We start from the raw sequence: 23,971 nt of genomic DNA on the forward strand, positions 1-23,971 counted from the left end.
AGACTGCCATTAGTCACATTAATACATCTATATGTTGCAACTTTACGTCTATCATCTGAACAGAACATGCGTGACCAAAAAACAATGCTGGCAAAGGTCATTTTTATTCTCTTTGAGCAAATTTAAAATAACACAGCATTGTTAAAGATTGGAAACCCATGATCCTTAATCCAAGTTAGATATATGCTGTAATTACTGTATACACACTACTATAACTGTCACTGCCAACGGAAATGCAAAAATAGCTGTTAAATTGCAGTTAAAACTGGCAGCAGTGGGTGAGAGGCAGTGAGGATAAAAACATGACTCACTGACAGCACATACTTTTCATAAACACCCATGATGCATACATAATTACATGCTCAAAACATTCTTTTTTTTTTTTTAATCACTCAAACTGGAGTCATAGTTTCGATCAAACAAGACAGACCGAGCTGAATCAATCGTAACGTTTGCTCCCTAAACATCCAACCTGCATACAAAGCGTGTTGCTCCGGGAAACAGATGAAAGTGTTGGACTTTAAAATGTGTTGAAGAATCAGGAAGGAGGGATAGAGGGAGGGAGGGAGGAAGGGAGGAAGGGGCTTTCTAGCAATGAAAGATTCTGGCCGCTTTTTGAAAGTGCCCCTAATCCACTCTTAACTCCATTACATATGGGACACTTTCGTTTAGAAGGCGCCGATAAGCTCAACAATAGCGAGGAGAGCCCATCCCAAATAGCATCACGTTGCAGACGCACTTTACCACAATTATTAGCAAACACAAAAAAGGGCAGCAACTGCATTTTGAGGGGGGAAACAATTTCAATTTTAGATATGGCTCCAGACGGAAACTGGGCCACTGCAGGCTTTGATGTCTTAATTGTGTGTGTGTGTGTGTGTGTGTGTGTGTGTGTGTGTGTGTGTGTGTGTGTGTGTGTGTGTGTGTGTGCGTGTGTGTATTTTTCTTTTAATACCAAAGAAACCGAGGCTTATTGATGGAACAAAAAACGACGGAGACAGAGAGGGAGAGACACAGAGAGAGGAAATGGAGATGATGTGAAAGAGACAAGGACTAAAAAACAAGAAAGAGAGAGAAAAAAAAGATGAAAGAGGACAGCCAGAGAGAATAAAAATGAAGGGTGGGAGAAGAAAGGGAGATATGGCGGGAAGAGGGAGATAGAGAGAGAGAGAGAGAGAGAGAGAGAGAGAGAGTGACAAATATGCTTCAGATATAGAAGAAAAGAGTGACAGAGCCCAAGTACTGTGGAATCCTAGTTGAATAGGCCTTGATTAACTGTGGCATGGGGTCAAAGCATGGGGTCAAAGCAGGGCCTCTGTCTGCTGGGGCCTTGCTTTGGAAAATTATGTATGTGTCTGTGTGTGTGTGTGTATGTGTGTGTGTGTGCAAGTGTAAGCGACTGTAATTTGCACTTCTGAAACATGTGAATACAGTTTGTAAGACATGATACACAACCATTTGTCTGGTTAGTTTATAGGGCGGCTGTATATCAGCGAGCACACACAAAACCATGTTTGTGTTGCGGAGGCTGCTGAACGTGACGGTGTCCGGGGGTTTCCCAATGTGACATACTGTAATTCAGCAGGCACGAGCGTAGCCTTTTAAAGAGACTTTCATGTATTTTTTTTTTCATTTATTTAACACAGACAATTCAGCTAAACATTGTTACATAAGAAAAAAAGAAAAAAAAGTGACAGATGTACACGGGCCGTAGAGCTTGGAGCTTTACGTAATTTGGACACCCTGTCCCTGCTTTGGCTTTTAAATTCAGTGCGTTTGCTTGATTTGGCCCGGCTAAAAATTCAACAGAGCATTAACAACTCTCTCAAGTGTCTGCAGAAGTATAGAGATAAATTCTGTTTATAGTAATCTGGATGTGTGAGGTTTTTTTTTTGTTGTTTTTTTGTTTTTTTACCATGAGGAAATTCTGCAGGCTGGAATAAAACTACAGCTGCAACAATAAGTCGCAATGATCAATTGAAAGAATTAAGATGTATTGAGAGTTCCAGCTTCTCAAATATGACACTTTCCTGCTTTTCTTAGTCTTACATTATAGTAAACTGTATATTGTAGGGTTTTGGACTATTTATCAGACTAAACAAGACATTTGATGCCATTTTTCTATGTTTTCTGATGTTTTATACACCAAACGATTTATCAACTAATTAAGAAAGTAATCTGCAGATAAGTCCATAATTACAATAATCATAAGTTGCAGTCTTATTACTGTAGATAATACAGTTTTTATTCAAATCAGACAAGTACAAGCTGTACTTGGATGGATGAAAGATGAATCATCCTTTATATTAAGTAAAATGACGCCAGGCACTAAAAACTGAGTTGGCAGCCTGCCATGACTGAATGAAAGTAACTGGTAGTGGAAATAGAATGAAATAATGATGCTGACTTGGATCCACAATAAATACATTTGCTTAATTAATTCTATTTATTGTGGATCCTGTTTTCTCCATTTATGTGATCCTGCATATGTTAATGTGCTTCTTTGTGTTACTGCATATCTGTGTGATGCCTCAAACTCAATGTTACACTATATATTCAATACACTTCAACATTCCTGAGGGAACGGGTAACCTTGAAGACACAATACTTGAGCACACCGTCCGCATGTTTATTGGTGTACAAGTGCATGGGGTTGAAAGCATCTGCAGTACTTTCAAAGGCATGTGTGTGTGTGTGTGTGTGTGTGTGTGCTCCTGCGGATTTTCGCGTCTGTTACAGGCCTCACCTGGGGGCTGACACTGGGGCCGTAACCCATCCCGGGCGAGTTCATGGAGTGGGGGCCCATCGGCGAGCTGATGACGGAAAAGGGCGAAGCTAGACCGTTCATGGGCGAACTCAGCGTGCTGATGGGCGAGTGAAGGGAGCCGGAGGGCCCCATGGACGTCGGACTGAGAAGAGATGGGTGCATTCCCCGGTGGGAGGTGGGTGAGCCCAGAGGCGAGGAAGTCACCTGGCCTGATGAGTCTGTTACAGAAAAGAAAGAAAAGAATCATGTCAGCATAATAAAATCAGTGAAAAACAGGTTACTTTTTTTTTTTTTTGTTTAATATCAAGTTTGGTCAACATGATAGTTTATGATGTTTTTTAAGCAAAGTTTCCACGTTTGAGCAGATTTGATATTTTTTTCCCCTCGTCAATTTTTGGCACCGACAACGCAGCACATCTGGTGAAGTGTGAAACCAACTGTTGAATTTGAGCACAGTCCAGGAAAATGGACAATTCAGCAAAAAAAAAAAAAAACACACACACACACACACACACACACACATACAAAAAACTCAATTCATGAGACAATTAAATCTGGCAGTAGCTCCTGTGGAAGAAATGTAACATAAGAGTCAATGGAGGCACATATCTCTATACTGTAGCTGTGTGTTACTCCCTCATACACTGAACCTGTCTGAAGAGTTTACCTCTTCACAAGTGCTGCCCTCTGGGACCTAACAGAACAGGATGTATATATATAATGTATGCAGTTGATGAGTGGGCTAGTGGCCCCAGAAGAATTCAAAAATACGACCTTGCACCGCAGCAAAATCTGCAGCAAGACTGAAGAAGCAACAGCGAATGATGAGGATAAGGTCATGTGTCTAAGAGCTCGTACGGCCCCTCCCTTGATGAGTCCTACTCTTAACCTTGAACGAGCGAGGGCCATTTTCCTGTCAGCTGTCAACACGGAAGATATGGGACAGGGCAGGAGCAGCGTGGGCAAGGAATTTGGTGACAGGGTTGTATGTGCACTGATAACAAACCCCCCCTCCTTCCTGTCTCATCTTTCAACACCACCTTTCACTCTCTCTCCCTCTCTCTTTCTCTCTGTTGCTTTTCATTTTACGATAGTCTCTCTCCCCTTCGTTCCCGTCCTCCTTCTTGCTCGGTCTATTCCTGTAACTCCTAACAGAGGGATCCCTCTTTGTTATAATCCCCTCTTTATTTTGCTACTTTGCTTCATCAGCTGACTCATGCGGGGCGATATATACCATGTGACGACAGTGAGACTCATCAACCTGGAGTCGGCGTATCATTGGATTTAGACAAATTTTGCTTTAATGTGATGTGATACTTTAATTTTCCAATGATTTAACTCACTAGATGAGTCAAAAACAGACATTTCCATTTGATGATTCAATCTTTTAAATGTCTCTCTTTTCCAAAAAATGATTCCTATGCTATATGAATCTAAATGTGTTGTAATAGGACGACATACGGCAGCTTACGTTCACCTCTCTTAAACTCCTTTGTCCTAACATACCCTGAAATGACACTACAACTTTACACTCTCTCTGCGGCGGGGACATGGACTAGTTACGTAAGAAGTGGGAGTGTGATTTGTCTATCACACTCCCATGTTTCATAAGTGACCAGGTTCCTCTGTTTCCGCACAGTGGAATAAAACTGATGGATTGCTCAATTAGTTGACAGCTGAGAGTAACGAGTCCGGTTCGAGAGCAATTTTCCTGTAATGCTTCGGTCTTTGATCCCAGCTGACTTTGCAGGATTTCGCTGAGTATGTGTGTGTTTGTGTTTGTGTGTGTGTGTTGATTGTGGGGTATTTTTGCTGTCTTGTGAATGCAGGAGGAGGAGGAGGAGGAGGAGAAGTGGGGGAGGAGATCTTTGCATCTTTCTCCCATGTATAAGCAATTCTCAGAGCGGCAAAACCTAGCTGCCAGCTCAGCCAAGCAAAACACTTCCCTGCACATCCTGCTTGCTTCACGAGCACTTCCTTTGAGCACACACGCACACACACATATAAGCACACAGGCCCCATCCTTTTGAAAACAAACACACATCCTTCTTAATAAAGGGCTAACAACAGCTCTGCATCTAGCTGTATTAGTTCAGTGTTTAATCCTCTGACTGATACCCCTGGAGCTTCTATCCCTCCGATTACATTTTTTTTTCCTCCCCTAAAATGCGCCCACACACATAATTCCTGAAAAAAAAAAAATAAATAAATAATAATAAAAAATAAAAAATAAAAAAAGAGCTCTCCCTGAGCCAGCAATTCCCATAACCCATCTCCAATTGGGTTTTAATTCAAGCAGATAAAGAGAGCTGTGGTATTAAGGGTTGCCAATCTGCCATTGTAGGTCTCAGCAGGGGGGAAGCTCAGCTGACAGAGTCCCAGCAAGGCCCAACCTCGAGGGGGGGATGACAGACACGGACTGGGAGGTAGATCAGACTGTTTATGTCTCTTTCACTCTCCTATTCATTCCTTATGTCTCTTTCTCTTCCTTTTTTTTCTCTCTTTTTTTTTGGAGAGGGAAGATCAGGGCAGAACATTTGTTGAAAAATCTCCTCTTCAATGTTCTTTTCTCAGATGAACATGAACCAATTATGCAGCTATGTGGCCATATTGTGTGTGAATGGTCTTATTTGGGCAAAGCTCCCAGAACTTATATAGATATCACAGCAAAATGTGCAGTGTGTGTGTGTTCGCATGTGTGTGTATGTTTATTTTTTTTGCAGTTAGGTTGCCAGTGTAGGATTACAGCAGGATGAAAAAGGACTCTGTCCTAATCCTTCCCCGTAGAGGAGATGAGAGGAGGAAGAGAGGAGAAGAGAAGAGAAGAGAAGAGAGGAGAGGAGAGGAGAGGAGAGGAGAGGAGAGAAAAAGGAGAGGAGAGGAAAAGGAGAGGAGAGAGGAGAACATAAAAAGGAGAAGAGAGGAGAGGAAAGGAGAGAGGAAGAGAGGAAAAGAGCAGAAGACAGAAAAGGAGAGAAGAAAAAATCGGAGAGGAGGAAGAGGAGAGGACAGGGGAGGAAGGGAGAGGAGAGGAGAGGAGAGGAGAAAAGAGGAGACGGGACAAAGGAGAGAGGAGGAGAGTAGAGGACAGAAAAGCAGAGGAGAGAAGAGAAGAGGACAAGAAAGGGGAGGACAGAAAAGGAGAAGAGAGGACAGAAAAGGAGAGAAGAGAGAGGAAAAAAGAGGAGAGGGGAGGCCAGAAAAGGAGAGGAGAGGACAGTAAAGAAGAGGAGAGGAGAGGACAGAAAAGGAGAGAAAAGGAGAGAAGAAGCAAGGAGAGGAGAGAGAGGAGAGGATAGAAAAGAAGACGAGAGGACAATAAAGAAAAGGAGAGGACAGAAAAGGAGAGAAAAGGAGAGAAGAAGCAAGGAGAGGAGGGAGAGGAGAGGAGGGAGAGGAGAGGACAAAAAGGGGAGGAATGGAGAGAAGAGAGGAGAGGAAATGAGTAGAAAAAAATAAAAGGAAAGCAAAAGCAAAAGAGAAAATAAAAAAGGACAAGGAAGCAGCAGAAAAAGGAAAGGCTTGGGACCAGGCTGGAGTTTTTTCCCATGCAGTATAACAGTCAGACTGACGCGCCCGCCTGTATTTCTACATATACTCTCTTTCATCTCAACCTGTTGAACTGGAAAGAGCAACATGTTTTACGAGCAAGCTCCGGCAACCGTTTGCTCCTACCTGAAAACCCCCCCCTCCCCAACCCCTCCCCACCCCCTCCCCCCATAAAATAAACACGCTCTCACGATAAGATAAGAGTGTGTATATAGCAAATCAGTGAGCGATGGCGTGGCGGCGGCGGCTGAGGAGGGGAGGAGGGGAGGGGAGGGAATACAAATTACCACTGCATCCAAGAAACCTGTGGCAGTGGTCCAGTTTACCTGCGTGCCAATACACAGAAAAAGCTTGACTCGTGTTTTGATAGGGGGATAAAAAAAAAAAAAAAAAGCATTATGAGGGGTGTCGTTTGCAGCCTTCTGCTTGTCAATTGGCCGGGATTGCCGAGCGCACAAAAACTAAACTGACAGCTACAAACAAGCAAATTAGAGCCCGTCATACTGGCAGGAACAGAAAGAGTTCTCCACTTACCCACTTCTATACTCTATACAAGCATCTCCTATTTCTAAACAATGCTTTCCCTCCCCTCTCTCTGATTCCACCTTCGCTCCCTCCTTTCTCGCTCTTAGCGTCCTGCCGTTGCCAAATTAGCACTCCGGCTCTCTCTCTGGCTTGTGTGTTAGGAGTGTATGATCGATGTGTGATTGGCATGGGAACGGGTGATGGGATGATGAGAGCAAAATTACAGCTACGTGTGGTTTTTATTCAGAGGTCTGAAACAACCTGTTGTGTGTGTGTGTGTGACAGATGCTCCTTTGTGGGGGTTCGTTCAATCAGGTCTTTTTGTTCGGGGGCAAAGGTGGAAATGGCGTGACGCTGTTCGGGTCTGTTGGGAGTGAAAGGGAGATGAACTTTGGCATCAGTGTCTTGGAAAAGAGGAATTTGTTGAGTTGGTTGATTGGCTAAATTCAATTTAAGACGCCCTAAAGGAGTTGGGAAATGATAATAGCTTATTATTTCTATCTTTTCTCCTTTTTTTAAAAACATGTGATTGCTTAGCTGTGTAGTTGGTTTATACATTAGCTAAATTCCACCCATGCTTCTATGTTTTCTGCTGTATATGTGTATGATATGTATTTGAAACAATCAACAAAGGGTTTCTCTCTCTCTCTCTCTCTCTCTCTCTCTCTCTCTCTCTCTCTCTCTCTCTCTCTCTCTCTCTCTCTCTCTCTCTCTCTCTCTCTCTCTCTCTCTCTCACTCTCACTCTCACTCTCACTCTCACTCTCACTCTCTCTCTCTCTCACTCTCTCTCACTCTCTCATTCTTTTTAATGTCAACAAATCCTAAAGAGAAGTTTTATTTCATGGGGTCACAATGATTGAGATCTCTGTATGGAATGACTTCAAATGACTCAGCTGGCTGTGGAGCTAATACCAATGGTTGCAGTCCTAAACTAGCATATGAGCTCATATTGCGTCTGCTACCAGCAAGAGATGATGCATTATAGATGGGAAGTGCACCCCTGCACCCCCCCCCTGCACCCACCCCCCCCCCACAACAGTCTGAACCATCCTGAGAGCAGATTAATCCTAAATGCACCTTTTTTTTATTAATTTCTCACTATCTTCTTCTATAGTTTGATATTTTTACTCTTGTCATTGTCTCTTTTTAAAAAGATCTTTTACGGTCTGGTCTGGCCACCGGTCTGTTTGGTCTTCCCTTTTCTTTTTCTTTTTTTAAACACATTTGCACACACAGTCATAAGCGTGTGCCTGTGCGCGGGCAGACAGATGTTCATTTTTCACTTGGCAGTTAACTCTCCTCCTCTATTATTCATCCACGAGTGCCACAGCGGAGATTTAGTGGAACACAGGGGCACGGGATGTAGCGAAAACAGAAAGGCAGCGCTCGTAAATCTCAGCAAATCACATATTTAGCCATTTTGCCTTTAAATCTCTTCTACTTTCGTGATCGGCGGACTGTCAGTAGAGCAAAAAATCATAATGCTTTGGCTGTTTTTTTTTTCGCTCAGAAGATGATGCACACAGCAGTGCCGGTTTTAGGTTAATACCCCTATAGCTTCTGTCCAATCCCTCATTCCCCCCTGATACTTTGTTAGATCTTTCATTGCAGCACAAACAGATGCAAATATACCCAAACAAACAATATACATAAATATATTCAGACTGGCTGCAAGCAGATCCAAGCACAGACAATGGGCTTTCTATACCACCCTGCTGGCAAAGGGTCAGCCGAGGGATGATGCCATCGCTGTGACAGCGGCCAGGAAAAAAAGAATCATTTCATGGACTGACTTTGGCTTAAATTAAGCAGTCATGAGTCACTTGCACCTACACCGCAGCGCATTAGCAAACCGTCGGTTCTTCGGAGAGAGAAAACTGGATGAAGCCGCGGCCTGTCAACAATCAACTCACCCACCCATTTTTAGTTGTTGTTTTTGTGTCTTTTTTTTTTCTCTCTCTCTGTTGATTTGAGGTGACAAGCTTATTTTTTATTATTCACTGGGACTTTTAGGAGAAGCAGGTGAGTCAGTTTTGAAGTGCGCGGAGCACCAGAGCATAGTCAGGATGAAAGGCTCGTCATTAGCATTTCTCCGGATGTGTTCAGAGGAAGAAGAGAGAAGAGGGGGAAAAAAGATTCAACAAAAACCCAAGAGATTCAGTCGGTTGCGTAAAAACCCAGAGCCCAAAATAACACGGGACTCGGTCTAACAGCTTCATTTTTAGTTTTTTTTACCGCTGATGTCTATATCACCATGACGACAGCAGGCTGATATTTTACTCAATCTTCCATGAAGCGCTGTCTGAGCGTGTGTGTGTCTACGTCTTTCAACAATTAGACTATTATCAACTTATTGTTGATGTGATCACACTTCCTATATGTGATATAAATCAAATCCCAGTGTCAACACAGTCTGAGTGCTGCACACGTATGTGTATGCACGGGGTGTTCATTAATCTTTTCTACTGTTTTACACTCTATAAACACACTAATCTGGTCCCTTTAGTTAAAGTCCACAAAGCAAATACCCAGGTCTGATGTGTTTGCTCTGTGGCTAGGGGAGAGGCAGAGGGAGTGTGTGGGGGAGTGTGTGTGTGTGTGTGTGTGTGTGTGTGTTCAGGGTGGGTGGGAGTTGGTGTAGGGGGTGGGGCCATAACTGGCTGATAACATACCAACAGGTGATGTTAAATTGATCAGTACTGGCTAGAGTTGCTTTTGCTGTGCACTAAAATGCTAAAAACACTTTGATGGATTATTGTCTAATCTATTTGAATCATTCAGCCTAACAACTGTCAGAAAATAAAACTGGAAAATTCCCATAATATTCCCAACATCTTAAAAATTGTTTGTTTTATCAGACAAAAGCAACAGATCATCACACCTGAGAAGCTTTAACCAGTGAATGTCGGGTATTTTAGCCTTATAAATTACATTAATGAATTATTAGAACTATTGGTGGTTCATTTTCTACTTTTCTTTATACCATTGCTGTTGAATTTCATTTTCTATCATTCACAGTGCAGGCAGTTCATATTGTTTTTAGAGAATCTTGGTTATTTGTCATACTACTCATCTATCAATCTCTTCTGATTCAGATACACAACACTCTCATACACAAGCCCTATAAAAAAATTCAAATTATTCATTCAAATCAAACAAATGACTTATTTTTCCTAGCTGTGAACTACATAGACTATAATTGATCAATACCCCCCTGCAGTGTGACTGTCTGCTTTCTGGTTTCACTACAGTACGTGCGTATACAGCTTCAGTGGGTGGTGAAAATACAATACATGAATCAATAAATAAAAACAACACCCATTCTATATCCTTCTCATATACTAGAAAGCTATTTTGGGGTGGTACAATACTTCTGGTATAAGTCAGCTTTAGTATTAGTGGCTTGTAGTGGATTGCTTTTGAAGCCTTGACGTCTCACTTGTGCTGCGAGTCACTGTCAGCGGATGTTCCTTTCTTTTCATGTTTCATTTTGTCAGAAGACCTCATTTATTACTGCACTTTTTAAAATATTCAAATCTGACCCAAAAATCCGATCCGATTCAGTTTTGATGCGAAAACCATAAAGATGTGAGGAGGAATGAAACCGAGTAAAGGACATAACAGCCTTTCTTATTCAATGCACAAAGGATGCTTGACTGAAACATGGTTTCGTTCTTAACTTGTTTGTTTCCCGTGGTCTCTGTGCTTTTTATAATCCCTGCACAATTAATGACACACTGCAGGATAAAATACTGTAACATTATGTTCTGCATGTTTTCCCCCCTCTTACATTTACATTACAATAAGCAAAGGCTTGAGAAAGGTGTGAAAAGCCATGTAGTGGGTGAGGGCATTTGTTTTAACAGCAGCTCCTGTCATGACAAGATATGATCAGGCAGAGTAGCAGCAACTGTATTTGTACCTTGGTGACAGCTCAAATCAAAAGCAGTCCAGCCCTTCCTTTCGTTTTGACTGCCTGTTAAGACCCCTATCTGATGGCATCCATGAACCGACTTGCAGACTAAAAGAAAGAATGTAAAAGCAAAAGAGAAAAGGCATTAATGTGGGCTAAGTGGCAGAAAAGAACCAAAACAGGCCACCCGTAATTTCACAGTAGGTGGGCTGCTAACAACAATCATTTGATACACAGTGTTGATATAACCCGATTCTTTTTGCCTGCCAAAACAACTGCCCTCATTAAAGACTTAATTCTTCCCCTCCCACCTCCCCTTTTACTCTTTTCTGTCTCTCGCGGGCTCCTTTTTTTATTTTCTTCCCCATTTCAATTCATCGCCCAGATATCATGTGGATGAAAAGCCCCGGCTCCTGGGGCATTCTGGTGCCCTCAGTGACTCTTAAGTGTCTGAAGAGGCCATGGAGCTGCGGCTGGCTGTGGCTAGTTGCCAGCTTAACCACAGATTACTGGCGCTATTGCTAACTGTGCCCCGACTGCCAACGCTCTGATCTGCTGATATGGCCTAATTGTTCTCTTTAGCTCAGAGGTGATATACCATCTCTCGCTGGGAGCTCAGAGCCAGAGCGCCAGACGGGCTGCACGGAGCTGCACGGGAAGAAGCCGAGCACATGTTGCAGAAAGCAGCAGCCTGGAAATACTTCAGCAATATCCCACATACGGCTGTCATGTTCTAGCCTAACTTAGAGATGAGACTGATCTAAAGGTTTGCTTAGATAAGAGAAGGCCCAGCAGTTCGGTTGAGCGTCAGTAGAAAATAAGGAGGACATAAAACAATTCTCCTTTTTCTATATCTTGATTCATGATATAATAACACCATGCAAGTGTGTATTTTTGGTAAACTGATGCCATCACCTTCCTTGATGCTTGAAAGATTCAACAGATGTAGCGGATCTAATCACGTTTCGGCAAAAGTGTGAGATTGTGCAATACACCGAGCGCACACACAGACAGAAGAAAAGTTGTAGCAAGGGTGGTTGGGTTGTTTCTATGAATATTTTCATACTTTTTTCCTGGCATGGCATATTGTCACCACTGGATTCCTGCGATGACTGAATTCAAAGTGTCCACAGCTGCTGTTTTCCAAAAATATGGAGAATACAACCATTTTACAACCACTGCCTAAGCCTACAGCTGGTCCCTACTGTTGACTCATTGTAGGTTTTATTGTAGGCTTGGGATGCTAAACCCTAACAAGACTGTGTGGATAAACGCCAAGGGCAGTACTTCACACCACCCAAGACATTCAGAGAGTGTCTCTGTACCAATCAGGGTACTCAACGACCCCTTTCCACACTCCCCAATCAAGGGATTAGTTGAAACCGCCAGGCTCAAGCTCAGTCAAACTGATGAACTATTAAACGGCAATGACCACTCAGGTGTCCACCGGAGATGAGACAGACCCCGTGCCGTCTCCTTAAACACATTGATGATCTTAAACAGCCGGCGGTGTGGTTTAAACACATCATAGCAATCAAACACCATCTGGCACCTGTCTCAATCATGTTAAGTTTGTCAGTGTTCAGCCACAAGCAGTCTTCTTTCCTGTCACAGAATCACTACAGCTGAAATGAAATCTTTTGTAATGTCAGGACCCTGACTGACACATCCTTCTTGGGTATTGTTTCAGTTGAGACCTAGCTAAACGGTACTACCTGATATAGCAACACTGACAGAGCCTTATCCTCTAAACTATCATTTCTATCAGTCAGTCAGACAAAACAGGAAAGAAGGATGGTTTGCAGCCATTTTTTCTGACATTATCCTAGGAGAACTGACATCATCTGAATATATTACTCTTGAAGTCAAAGCAGATTTATCAGCACTACAAATATTCTGACATTTTAGTGCAGTCTGAAATTGTCAAGAGAACCAAACGGAGCCACGGGATACAAAGAGAGCGAGAGCTAAAAAAGACTACCGAGAAAGAGCTGTAATGTACAAATGAATGACAGCCAGCATGGTGGATGCATCACACTGGTAGTCCTCTGGTCGGCAGGAGCGGCTACTCACAATGGCGGTTGATCAAAGACATGGCATGGAGCGATAATTACCACTGCGGCCTGTGGAGCGGCCGTCAGGAGAAGAAGATTACATTTGCAGCTGTCGCTCTTCTGCTCTTTTTTTTTTTGAAGAAGAAGAAGAACTCATTACCTTTTCAGCAACATGGCAGCTTAGCCAGTAACTAAGGAAGATTGTAAATAACAAAAGGGCCTTTTTTGAAATGACCTTAACAGGGCAAAGTTGTGGCTTTTTGGGGTGATTACGTCTACAGATGCATGATTATGTGGGAGCTTCAACTTTTCTTACCCTCTAATTCATGGAGAACTCTTGCCATTAAGTAAATATGTTGGTTTCTTTTCTGTTTTATGGATTTGGGTTAAAACAATCAGATGTTCATGCTGTTAAGGCCCTCCGAGCTGTTACGTCCGAGACCTTTGTGTGAATCCAAGCAACCGGGGAAATGCAAGACAGCGAGGAAGCTATGATTCATCGAGCTTCCCCTTTGAGATGAAAATCACAACACGGGCCCTTATCTGGCTCGCTCATTGCCAAAACACACTTGAAGGCACACGGCCGAAGCGTATACATATACATGCACACACAGAAAGAGAGAAAGAGATAACCAGACTGCAACAACAGCAGCTACGAGGAATCTGATAAGTGCTTTTGATTACTTTAGCCTTTTTTTTTTGCCATCAGTTATGCCATCAAAATTAAACTGGGCGTGATGATGCATTGCCTGATCTCAAGCGTCAAGTGTCACGTTACTGCAACATTACCCCTCGGTACTGAAGTGAAAGGAAACAAATGGCCTCTTGAAAGGAAGGAAAAAAGCCATTCAGAAACAATAAGGCATGCTTGGAAGCTGTGATGTAAAGTATAAATAAATAGCCTAACACGTGATATGTTTAGCAGTTGTTTGCATGGAAAGCTCTGCTAAGACACCAAAGACAAACAAAACACATGTTAATAATGACATGTAAATTCACTTTATTGTATTAATTCATTCCTTAACTGGTTATATATTCTAGAACAAGCTCACAATTACATTTTGAGACATGTAAATGAGGAAAAAGGAGGAAAAAAACAGATGTGGAGGAGTGGAAGAGAAATTCATATACTAGGTGTGCCCGTTCGCTTTTCTCTGAGTGTCGACGGTGACTCAGCAGTCATAAAGCCATCAGTCTGTAGAGATTAATTATGCCAATTACCACAAAGGGAAAAACAAACTGTCCCTTCCCTGTGCTGACATCAGGATGAGGAATTTGCCACTCGATGGCTTGTTCAGAGACAGCAGGTGATTGATGAATTCCATTTGTATCAAGGAAACTGAACAAAATCTAATAAAAGAAAAAAAAAGTTGAGCGCTGTGTGTCAGTGAGTCTGCGCAACAGCTGGATTGGGGCCGGGGGCAGATGTTAGCGAACATAGCCAGCGCTCCAACGTCCGACCCCCGCGGCGGCGTCTGGAGAGGCAGTATCACGGCCCATAAAAAGGTTACTGTTCTCTGGACATGTTTACATGTGATTTAGGATAACACATCCTTTTCAATTTGTGTCGCGTAAGACAAAAGAAGCTGGTTCACGTTTCGGTTTTGGGACGCTGAAATAATATGGAGGCCTTTTTTTCCCAGCGTAAAGCTTGAATTTATTGACTATATTACAAGCCTTTGAGACCGCCATCCCCCCTTTCTCTCTCTCTCTCTCTCTCTCTCTTTCATTTTTTCCCTCTGATTATTATTCTTTTGTTCTAGGCTGTGAGGTGCCGGTCTGTTTGTAATATGAAATCCAAATGTAGAAGGTTCTGGCTCCTGGCCCTGAGTTGAAACTGCGCAACTCCCTACCACCAACACACACACACTTTTCTATCTCCCTCTGGGGAACAAGTCTGAGATAAAGGTAAAAGGGAGGATGGGTGGATGATAGATCGATAGATAGATAGATAGGAAGAAAGAGAGATAGACAGATACATAGATAGATAAGAGAGATTTGAGTGGGGAGTAGGAGGAAGAGAAAGTGTGAGGAAGTCTCTCGGAGAAAGCTGGAGACCCTGGGAGTCAGTCAGAGAGGATGAGATGGGAGGCGGCGGGGCAGGGGGTGTGTGTGTGTGTGTATGGGGGGTGCGGCGATGGGAAACTATGTGTCTACGTGCTGCAGGAAGAGGCCTCGCGAGCCGGGGGGAACACACGCGTCTCGCTTAGGAGAGGAGGGGTGGGGGGGGAGTGTTGTATGTCCTGAAGAACGCGTATGTGTGTGTTCCAATGCGCAATTGTCACTGGAGTGGAGTGTACTTTGGATTTGGACTCACTGCAAAGAAATAACGCAAAAATCGGAGGTGGGCGGAGGCGGGAAGAGGGGGAGGGGGGGGATCCGAGTAGGGGCACCGCATCCAAGATCAACAAACAAAATCATGAAAATATAGTTGCATTGACTGACGGGGGCCTAATCTTAGACCTCCCCCCTTTTCCTTCTCCTGCTCGATTCCACACGGACAGTCTGTCCAGCACACACAAAATCAATTAACTTTTGGCCCAATATCAACAAAATAAGTCACACGGACAAGTCGAGCCGCTTATGTCAACAGCGTAACCTTATTTATTCATTCAGCTGGCAAATTTCAAATGAGCTCCTTACTAGCGCACGGCAAGAAAAATCATCTTTCTAAATGTGTGTCTGTTATTGAGTCCTAGAAGTCATGTTTTCTTAGAACTAGTGAAAAAAACCTAAAGCCGTCTCCTCCAATACAAACTTCTCTAGAGAAAGTGAGTTGAAAAATGACTGCACACTAGAATGAAGACGGCTATAAACTTCCATCACGCACTGGTGACAAATAGCTTGCCTTGTCCCACCAATGGTCAAAAACCTACAGATTTCAATACATGTATATATAAAACTGAGAAAAGCACCAAATCACCATTGCTTGAGAAGCTGGATCAAGAGAATATTTGCGTCTTAAACGATCATGCGTTTAAGAAAATCCACTGAAATTACACTTGATTCGAGAAAATGATTGGAACAAGCTGATCTCTGCATCTGCTACACGTCTCTTCTGCCAGAGAGGAATGATCACAACCCACGATTCAAACTGTTCCGAGGCTGCAGAGATGATTTTCAGGATGGAGTCAGATCAAACAAGGGCATGTCTCCCTGGTGAATTACCAGAGCATGCGCCATTCCTCAAGGGTCTGAAGGCATGTTTTGAAAAAAAAAAAAGAAAAAAAAGAAAAAAGAAAAGGCACAAAGGTGGCCAACTGAAGCATTGTAAGCATGAGCAGGCCCCCCCTTAAGTGGAGCTGGCAACACATGTGGATGAGAGCAAAGCTGGAGCCGAAGGATGTGTGTCTCTTGATCTCTCCCTGGTGCGCATGCTCTCACGTTTAATTTCTCCTATCCTCCCTCTCCTCTGTTTGCTTCAGTTTTCTTTCCACATCCTTCCCTCTGCTTTCACTGCTCATCAGAGGGACTCCCCAGAGGTGCCCAGATAATCCCAGTTCGGAGCAGGAGTCTTTCATGTCCTGGGAAGACACAGAGTGCTGCTAGCTCTATTGCTTCTCTTCAGATACCTGCATCAGCTTCCTGGCCTTGCTCTCTCTCTCTCTTTCTCTCTCTCTCTCTCTCTCTCTCTTCTCTCTCTCCCTTGCTCTGCTCCTGTGTTCACCTATGTTTATGTTCTTTTTCATTACGCAGCCCGTCGGTCCTGCCTGGGACGTGACTAACACCGCTAGCTTGTGTTTAGACAGCACAAACCTCAGAGACTTCAAATCTATCTCTGAGTGCTGGAGTTAAACAGCAGCACTGACTGATGCTCCGGTCTTCTGTATGCTCTGGATACTTCTGAGGAGTCCTGAGAGGAGGAGGGGGGGGGGGGGTGTGAGAGAGAAGTGTACTACAGATCCACAAAAACAAAATAAGTTCCACTGTGGCTATTAAGTTTGTAGCTGAGGGCGCAGAAGTGTGCTTTTATTTTGTAAAACATTAGCACCTTAAGCTTGAGGTACCAACCTTTTACCCACAATTACCTCTAAATTAGTTACATCCTGACATGTTGATATCAAACCAATGGCCAACAGATGTTACTAGCTAAGGAATGTTCTCAATATATCAACACTCTCTACTCTCGATCACTTTTCTGCACAGTCTTGCAGTACCAGCCAGAGACCAGAGATCTCCATTTCCCAAAAGTCTGGGGATTTCTAAATGTGTAGTAGTTGCTTGTTTGGCTGCTTCTCATTTTGTTAAGTACATGCCTTACCAGAAATGATGTCCCCCTCATCCCCCTCATCCCCCTCATCCCCTTCATAGTGAACTGCATGTCATTGCCCCAGTAAGAAAAAACACTTTAAATACTTTGGATTGGTTCTGCAATGTATTTTTTTTTTAAACTCTCTAATTGTTTCCACTCAGTTTTAACAACAAAAGCTGGGAAATTGTCCTCAGTCTCTGGGAGCGAAGCGTTTAGAAAGCTTGACGTGTGAGTCTACTTTCAACAAGACATATCCTCGAGCACACGCTTAAATGAAAACCATTTTTTTTTTGTAGGCTTGGTTAAATAAATAAAGTTCATGTGTCTTCATTTCAAAGTGTATAATAAAGTCACCATTTATTACTGCGTCTATCAATAAACTGAAGGCTACAAACAAACACATGATTAGAAGCATACCAGAAGAATTTCACATAGCCAGTATTAGTAGAAAAGACAAAATTAAGATAATCATATAAAAGCAGATGCTGCATTAACTCGTGATTTCTGATATGCTGCGCTATCCTTAAGGGGGGAAAAAAAAAGAGTCAAATAATAGCTTCAAAATTCATCCTAATAAGATATTTGGCCGAGTGCTGCATTTCAGTGTTTTTAATGAGTATACTTGTTAGCTTTTGCCAATTCTAAGAAACCTGTTTCAAAGGATTTCTAGAAGCGTTTGGCATTACTGTGACACCTGAGAAGTTCTTATTATGTTTGCAGCAAGAAAACAAAGGCTACATATCTTCTATATCATACACTATAAGGCGATGTACAATATAATGCAACATATCCATGAATAGAAGGTGAAGCGTATGCCATCTCCTTGACAATCATCAGCTGTACAAACACAGGCAAAGCTTTCACACTTTTTAAAAGGCCAACAAAATATGAGTAATTCTTCCAGAGTCTCACTACCGAACAATGAACCCTCAGTCCAATCAAAAGGTTGCTTTACCGCATAAAAACTTTCTTTTTTTCCGATGATGCAATGATGCAACACACATTTGCTGTGACATTTGTGCTGGGAAAGTCATTTCCTGGAAGAACCATTCCCCAGCGATAAAAATCCATATTTCTTTTTTTGCCTTGTGTGCCTCTCATGGCCTGGATGCCCGTGAATTACGTGTTAGGATTGGCTTGGTGACAGAGGCCAAATAAAGTGGGTGTTATGATTGGCATGGACAGCCACGCTCGAGAGAAACAGGTGTCTCTCATTGGCTCGTGCCGATGTGCCCATGGCTGCGGAGCCTCGCGATTGGCGGAGGGAAGACACCACCGCTCTGGGAGGAAGCTGCTGATGCCTGGGCATGTTTGTGGGCACGGGGGTGGTTGCGGGGTGGGAGGGAGGAGGGGAGGGTGAAGGGGGTTGGGGGGAGAGATGGGGAGGGGGCTGCGGAGTACAGACCACCTGGATCATGGGCCTCAAAGGCCGGCCTGACAGAGTCAATCTGAACAACAGTGAACAGAAGACAGCCAGTCTGCTGACTTCCCCTCTCTTGCATTTTCACTGGCAGCTTTCCAACAAACACACGCTGTCCAGCAAGACTTTCAAAAGGAGCTTCAGCTCGGGTTTTTCCACCAAGTTAAGGGGGATTTTTTTTCTCTTCTTCTTCTCGCTCTGCCCAGTGAAAAGAGAAAGTAGATTACAAAAAAAAAAAAAGCTCGAACACACCGAGAATAGTCAAGAATGATTACTATTTAGAGCAAGTATAAAAAGGATGGTGGTGTGATCAAAGGGTAAGCATTAGGGATGCGCACAAGAAAGAAACATCTGTGTACTCTAGAAGAAAACACGGTTGCAATCTTGAAATGAATACAAAAGTAAAGTTCAAGCACTCCCGAGCAGTAGCAGGGGCAACGCTAGAGTCATGATAAAAAAGCAGCTATTAGTGGCATGGCTTTTTCATGAGACAATTTAACAACCGCTTTCTCTGAAGAGCTTCAGCAGGGTTCAAAGCAGGAGGAAACACCAACCTTTTTATACCTTCCTTATACAGGGTGGCTGTTTTGAGCAGATAACTGGGGCAACAGGTGGAGGATGACGGTCATCCAAAGGTCCAGAAGATATTTAAAAGATGCTTCAGCTTCAGTTAACGACTATTCACTTGCCGCTAGACTTAATTTTTTTTTTTTTTTTTGAGAAACTGGGGTTATGAGAAAAACATCTTTCATAGCATCAAACTTTTCCTTTCTGTTTCGAAAAGAGTCATAAAAATCCAACTTCCTGAAAAAAAAGTGGGGGGAAAAAAATCATCTAGTGTGTGAAACTTTTCCAGCTGGTTTCACTTTCTTTCATTTTCTTTTTCCAAAATAAATGCATAGTTAAATAAGACAGGTTGAAACACAACAACCAATAAAAATAAAAAAAAAATACTTCAAATCATTTTACTTGTTCTAGAAACAGAGTCTTTTACAGATTTGATAAGGAGTTTTCTGCAGTGCAGTTGAACAAAAACCTCTCGGGGACACAATAGAGAATTTGTGTTTCTTAAAAGCGCATAAAGAAGCGTGACAGTGTGAAAGAGTTTGCAGTGCATTCATGCTGTTTAAGGCCCACGTGGCCTGTCACACATTAATCAACCGTTCGCTTCTGCCACCGACCTCCCGACAGAGCCCTTTACATTACAGAGTGAGGCTGACCTGGCCTGACCCAGACGCTCGTCCTCACTCAAGTCTAGGCAAGGGATTCAGACATGAAACAGGAGTCATGTCTTCACTCTGTTCTTTTTTTTCCCTTTCTCTTTTAATATTCATCTTTTTTTTTCTTTCTTGTTGACATTACTGTATTTCTGTGTTTTGACATGACTTATTTTCCCTGCCCTCTTGACCCCGCATCCTCCTCTATGAGGTCATTCTGCCATGACTAACAGGCATCCTCTGGGTAAAGAGGGTGTGGGATTCCTCTTCTTTCCCTTATATCCATCAAGGGTACTGTGTGTGTGTGTGGGGGGTGGGGTGGTGGGGGGTGGAGGGGGGAGTGCGGGGGGCAAGAGAAAACATCCAAACATCAACAGAGGAGAAAGGCTCAGCCAAGTCGGCAAACTAATGGGAGGGAGGAGGCCACTGACAGACACTCACACACAAAGACACAGCTCCTCATTACCACACACATGCTCGAGTGTTTTATTTGGACTGAAATCCGTGTGATAGGCTGCCTATCTCTCTTCAACTAAGAGACACTTCGTTCCCTCGCCATGGGAGTGTCAAAGCAGGACGGTGAGGAGGACAGGACTCCCGCGGTCACACGTTGCCTCTGGAGATAAGTCATGGATCTTTCACAAACACACACACTGCTATCCCACCCACAGAGACATGATTAACATGCCAATTAGACCAGGAAGCAGCCGGCCCGAAGGCCTCCCTTTTTTTAAACCCATAAATAGAATTCAAACATAAATGCAAACACACCAAGCAGATCATACAACGCCATGCATGAAAGCACATTGCATACAAGCATGAATGCATAAACATACAGATGCTATGAAATGATCAAATGATTTTTCATTCCAATACCCACTCATATCCACCCACACACACAATATGCATATTTTGACTTAAATAATAAACACAATTTCCCTCTCTTTTGCTTCCCATCACCAAATATGTAGAACGTATATAGCCAAGAAAGATGCTATGGAGGGTACTGTAACAATTAGTCAGTTCATTCATTAGTCAACTAGCAAAAAGTACTGGAAACAATTGTAATAATAAAGTTATTTGTTTTAGAAAATGAAAGAGTTGAAGCTTCCAGAGTGCAAGATGACACCTTCAAATTGTTTGTATAAAGTCAAGAACCCAAAGATATTTTTAAGGTTTGGTATGAACAGAGAAAACAGCTAGTGAATGTCTGATTATGAAAATAATCATGGGATATGGTTCAGACTAGTGATACGAAGCAGCAGCATCCGAGAGACAGACACTCAGACGAACCTATCAGAGCCCAGAGAGCGCTGCTGTGTGGCTCGGCCTGACGCTGACTGATAGCTGGCTGCGGATCCTGAGGGGCATCGGGAGTTTAATCACCCATAACCGCAATTACAGACGTACACGTCAGACTCATAAAGCACTGAAACAAGATGAGCGCCTCCCTCCTCTCCTCCCCTCGGCGCACATCAGCCAAATTCCACTAAAGCTCAAGGAGGAGTGAGGGAGCTGAAGGCATAAGCTCAAAGAGTGATCCCTACCTAGTGCACTGCATTAGAGGGAGAAGTGCAGCGCATTAATTAGTGCTTTTAATACACTCGTGAGCCATAAAACAAGTCATTATGCACTCACGGGATGCGATGATTATAGATTTTGAAGGTATGATTATAGTCTGAGGAAAAATCATGGTTTCACAATCATCATCAGTATCATTATTATTATTATTGTTACTAATTTATTTCACAAGACTAAGGATGGATAAAATCACATGAGTGTGTTTTGGTTTAAAGGATTGTTGAACTGCAGCAGTACCAGAGGTAGTCTTATGCTACAAGTGAATAAAAAAAATTATGATAAATAATCAATGACAAGATGAACTTCAATTGGACATTGCCAGTAATGATTTTAGTTGATGTCTAATATCTAAAATATAGTATTTGTAATTATCATTATTATTAATATAAGATTAAGATTAACTTTATTGATCGCCTAGAAAAAAGGGAATGTGGAAAATATTACTAATGCAGGTAATAAACTGTGTTCAGTGTTTTTATCATCAACTGTCAGCCATACTGTTTTTTAAATTGACTTTTAATACTCTATTTTAATCATTAAACTAATGTAACATGAGAAAATCCTATCTATTGTTTTTTGTTTGAAAGCATTTCTTATGTGGGTGTTGAATCACTGAAATGCAATTCATCAGATCCCATATGCTGAAAGTCAACATGATCCTAATGTTGAGTTAGTCTTTTACACCAAGCATATTTACCTACCATACCAGCATTTAATCAACATGGATGGGAGGAAGCAACAGGATGTAAATGATAGCACTGAAGCTGTAGAGGGGATCACATGCTGTTTTTGTAAGCTGTAATTTATAAACAGTGCAATGCTCCTTTCCCTGCTTTGCTGCTGTTGCTGGTTTACATTGAACTGAAAAGCCTGACTCTTAACCCACCACTGCTTCTCTGATTATAAGTGACACATTCATATTTAATTCCCTACCAACTCAATATTTCATTTAGCAACCTGCCACTAAAGTAATGTTTTTTTAACCTATTTATTACTAAGTGTATTACCTTCACTTGAGCACGTATAGCTCGATGGAGATGTGGAAGATGTTGCATAGAGAGGCGCTGGATCCTTTAGCAACGACTTCTTTTTTAATCCGTCTTCTTGAACAACCGACTGGAAGTACTTTATGTATCCATAATACTCCCACGCTGATAATTAAAGGCATTTTGGTGATTACGACATTGCAATTTGGGTCCTTCTGCCATTGCCAGAACTTGTTGCAGCGCAGCTATTTAAGCTGGTACACCAGGTTTGTTTTAGTTCCACTACAGAAATGTATTTCTAAACACAAATGTCTAGTTTTGCTTAATTTTCCTCACAGTACAACCATTGTTCATGGAGGAATAACACACAATAATGTCCCTTTTTTAATAGAAATGAGTGTAGCTGAGCCTTTAAGGTTACAAAACCATGAAGTGCAGTTGGTTAATAGCAAAATTGGTCAATCGCTGCATCCCTATATTCGCCTGTGTAGTAACTGTGCCTCGTTCCTACAGTGAAGAGGTGTGATGTCTGAAGATCTCTAAGAGCCTTGAAAATACAAGATTCAAAGGACTGAACTACTGCTTCAGTGATTGCACAAAAAGAAAACATTAACATATCAAATACGCAAACCCACACACACACTTATACCTCCAGCGCTCACACGGACGTGCATGCGAGCACACACTCCTAATGATCACATAAAAGCTCATAGTACACCGTAAGACAGGCCTTAGGATGGATTAAGATGCAAGCCTTTATCAGTGGGTTCCCACAATCCCCTGTAGAATATATCTGCTCTCTCTTTCTCTCTCTATTTTTTCTCTTTCCATTCCCCCATACCTTAGGGAAAGCGCTAGGAGTGAAAAAAAAGAGAGAGAGAGAGCGAGAAGGGGAAGAAACTAATGGAGGATGGTAGAAAAGAAGGAAAACATAGTTGAACAACTATGCTAATGGACAGGCCACGGGCAGGAGGTCAGCTCCTTTCACAGCCTTGACAGCGAGGCAGCAAATGAGATCCAAAGTCTTCCTCATGGCCGCGATAAGTCATACGCAAAAGTGTATTATCGGGGGCGAGCGGGAGAAGGTGAAGTGGGTAGGACACCGGGGAGGGTCGTCGGGGTCAAATGGCTGTCATCTGCGGAGGATGGACAGAATAGAAGAACAGGCGTCACATGATTAAACAGATTAACTCTTCTATTGACTGGCTGGGCAGTGAAGGCAGCATATTAAGAGAAGCTGCTGTTTCTACACTGGATGTGTTCTGCCCACGAATGTTTTACAGGACTCCGGTCAAGAACTCAGCCACCCATGTGCACATACATCTATCACTTAGGATTATAACATCGTATGGAATGATGCAGTGAACACAGATAAGTCGTCTGTTTGTGTTACAGCAATAAAACTGGCTCGACTCATGTACTGCATGAATAACTGATCTTCACATGTTGTTAGTTTGCTCTGTTTTCTTCATTTGCTGCATGAGTAGGCCTATTTGTATGTATGTATACATCATCCACCACATTTCAGGGTCAGGATGAGACAACTTAAAAGGACAGTGATATTCGATCTATCAAATTAAATTTAAATTCAAAACTGCAAAAAAAAAAAAAGGTCTGATCCCTGACATGAATATCCAGTCTGCCACTGTTTCAGCCAACAGACGACCAATTTACACCTTTCACTCTATGATGCTGAGGTGCAAGCT

The 23,971-nt window shown here is 42.6% G+C and overlaps 1 protein-coding gene across 6 annotated transcripts in view; it reads right to left on the bottom strand.

Annotated features, from left to right (window-relative positions):
- rxraa (retinoid X receptor, alpha a) overlaps nucleotides 1-23,971 on the bottom strand; it is a 105,683-nt gene that overhangs the window by 35,965 nt on the left and 45,747 nt on the right. For 2 of the 6 annotated variants that reach the window (XM_053340688.1, XM_053340685.1), the window contains exons 3-4: nucleotides 10,765-10,863; nucleotides 2,747-2,985 (exon numbers count right to left, since the gene is read on the bottom strand). In XM_053340688.1, the coding sequence (XP_053196663.1) occupies nucleotides 2,747-2,985; nucleotides 10,765-10,863 (338 nt within the window). Of the gene's footprint in view, nucleotides 1-2,737; nucleotides 2,986-10,764; nucleotides 10,864-23,971 lie in introns of all 6 variants that reach the window. The other 4 variants (XM_053340687.1, XM_053340684.1, XM_053340690.1 and 1 more) reach the window with 3 other exon arrangements.

This window comes from Scomber japonicus, chromosome 19 (genome assembly GCF_027409825.1).
Source record: "Scomber japonicus isolate fScoJap1 chromosome 19, fScoJap1.pri, whole genome shotgun sequence".
NCBI lineage: Eukaryota > Metazoa > Chordata > Actinopteri > Scombriformes > Scombridae > Scomber > Scomber japonicus.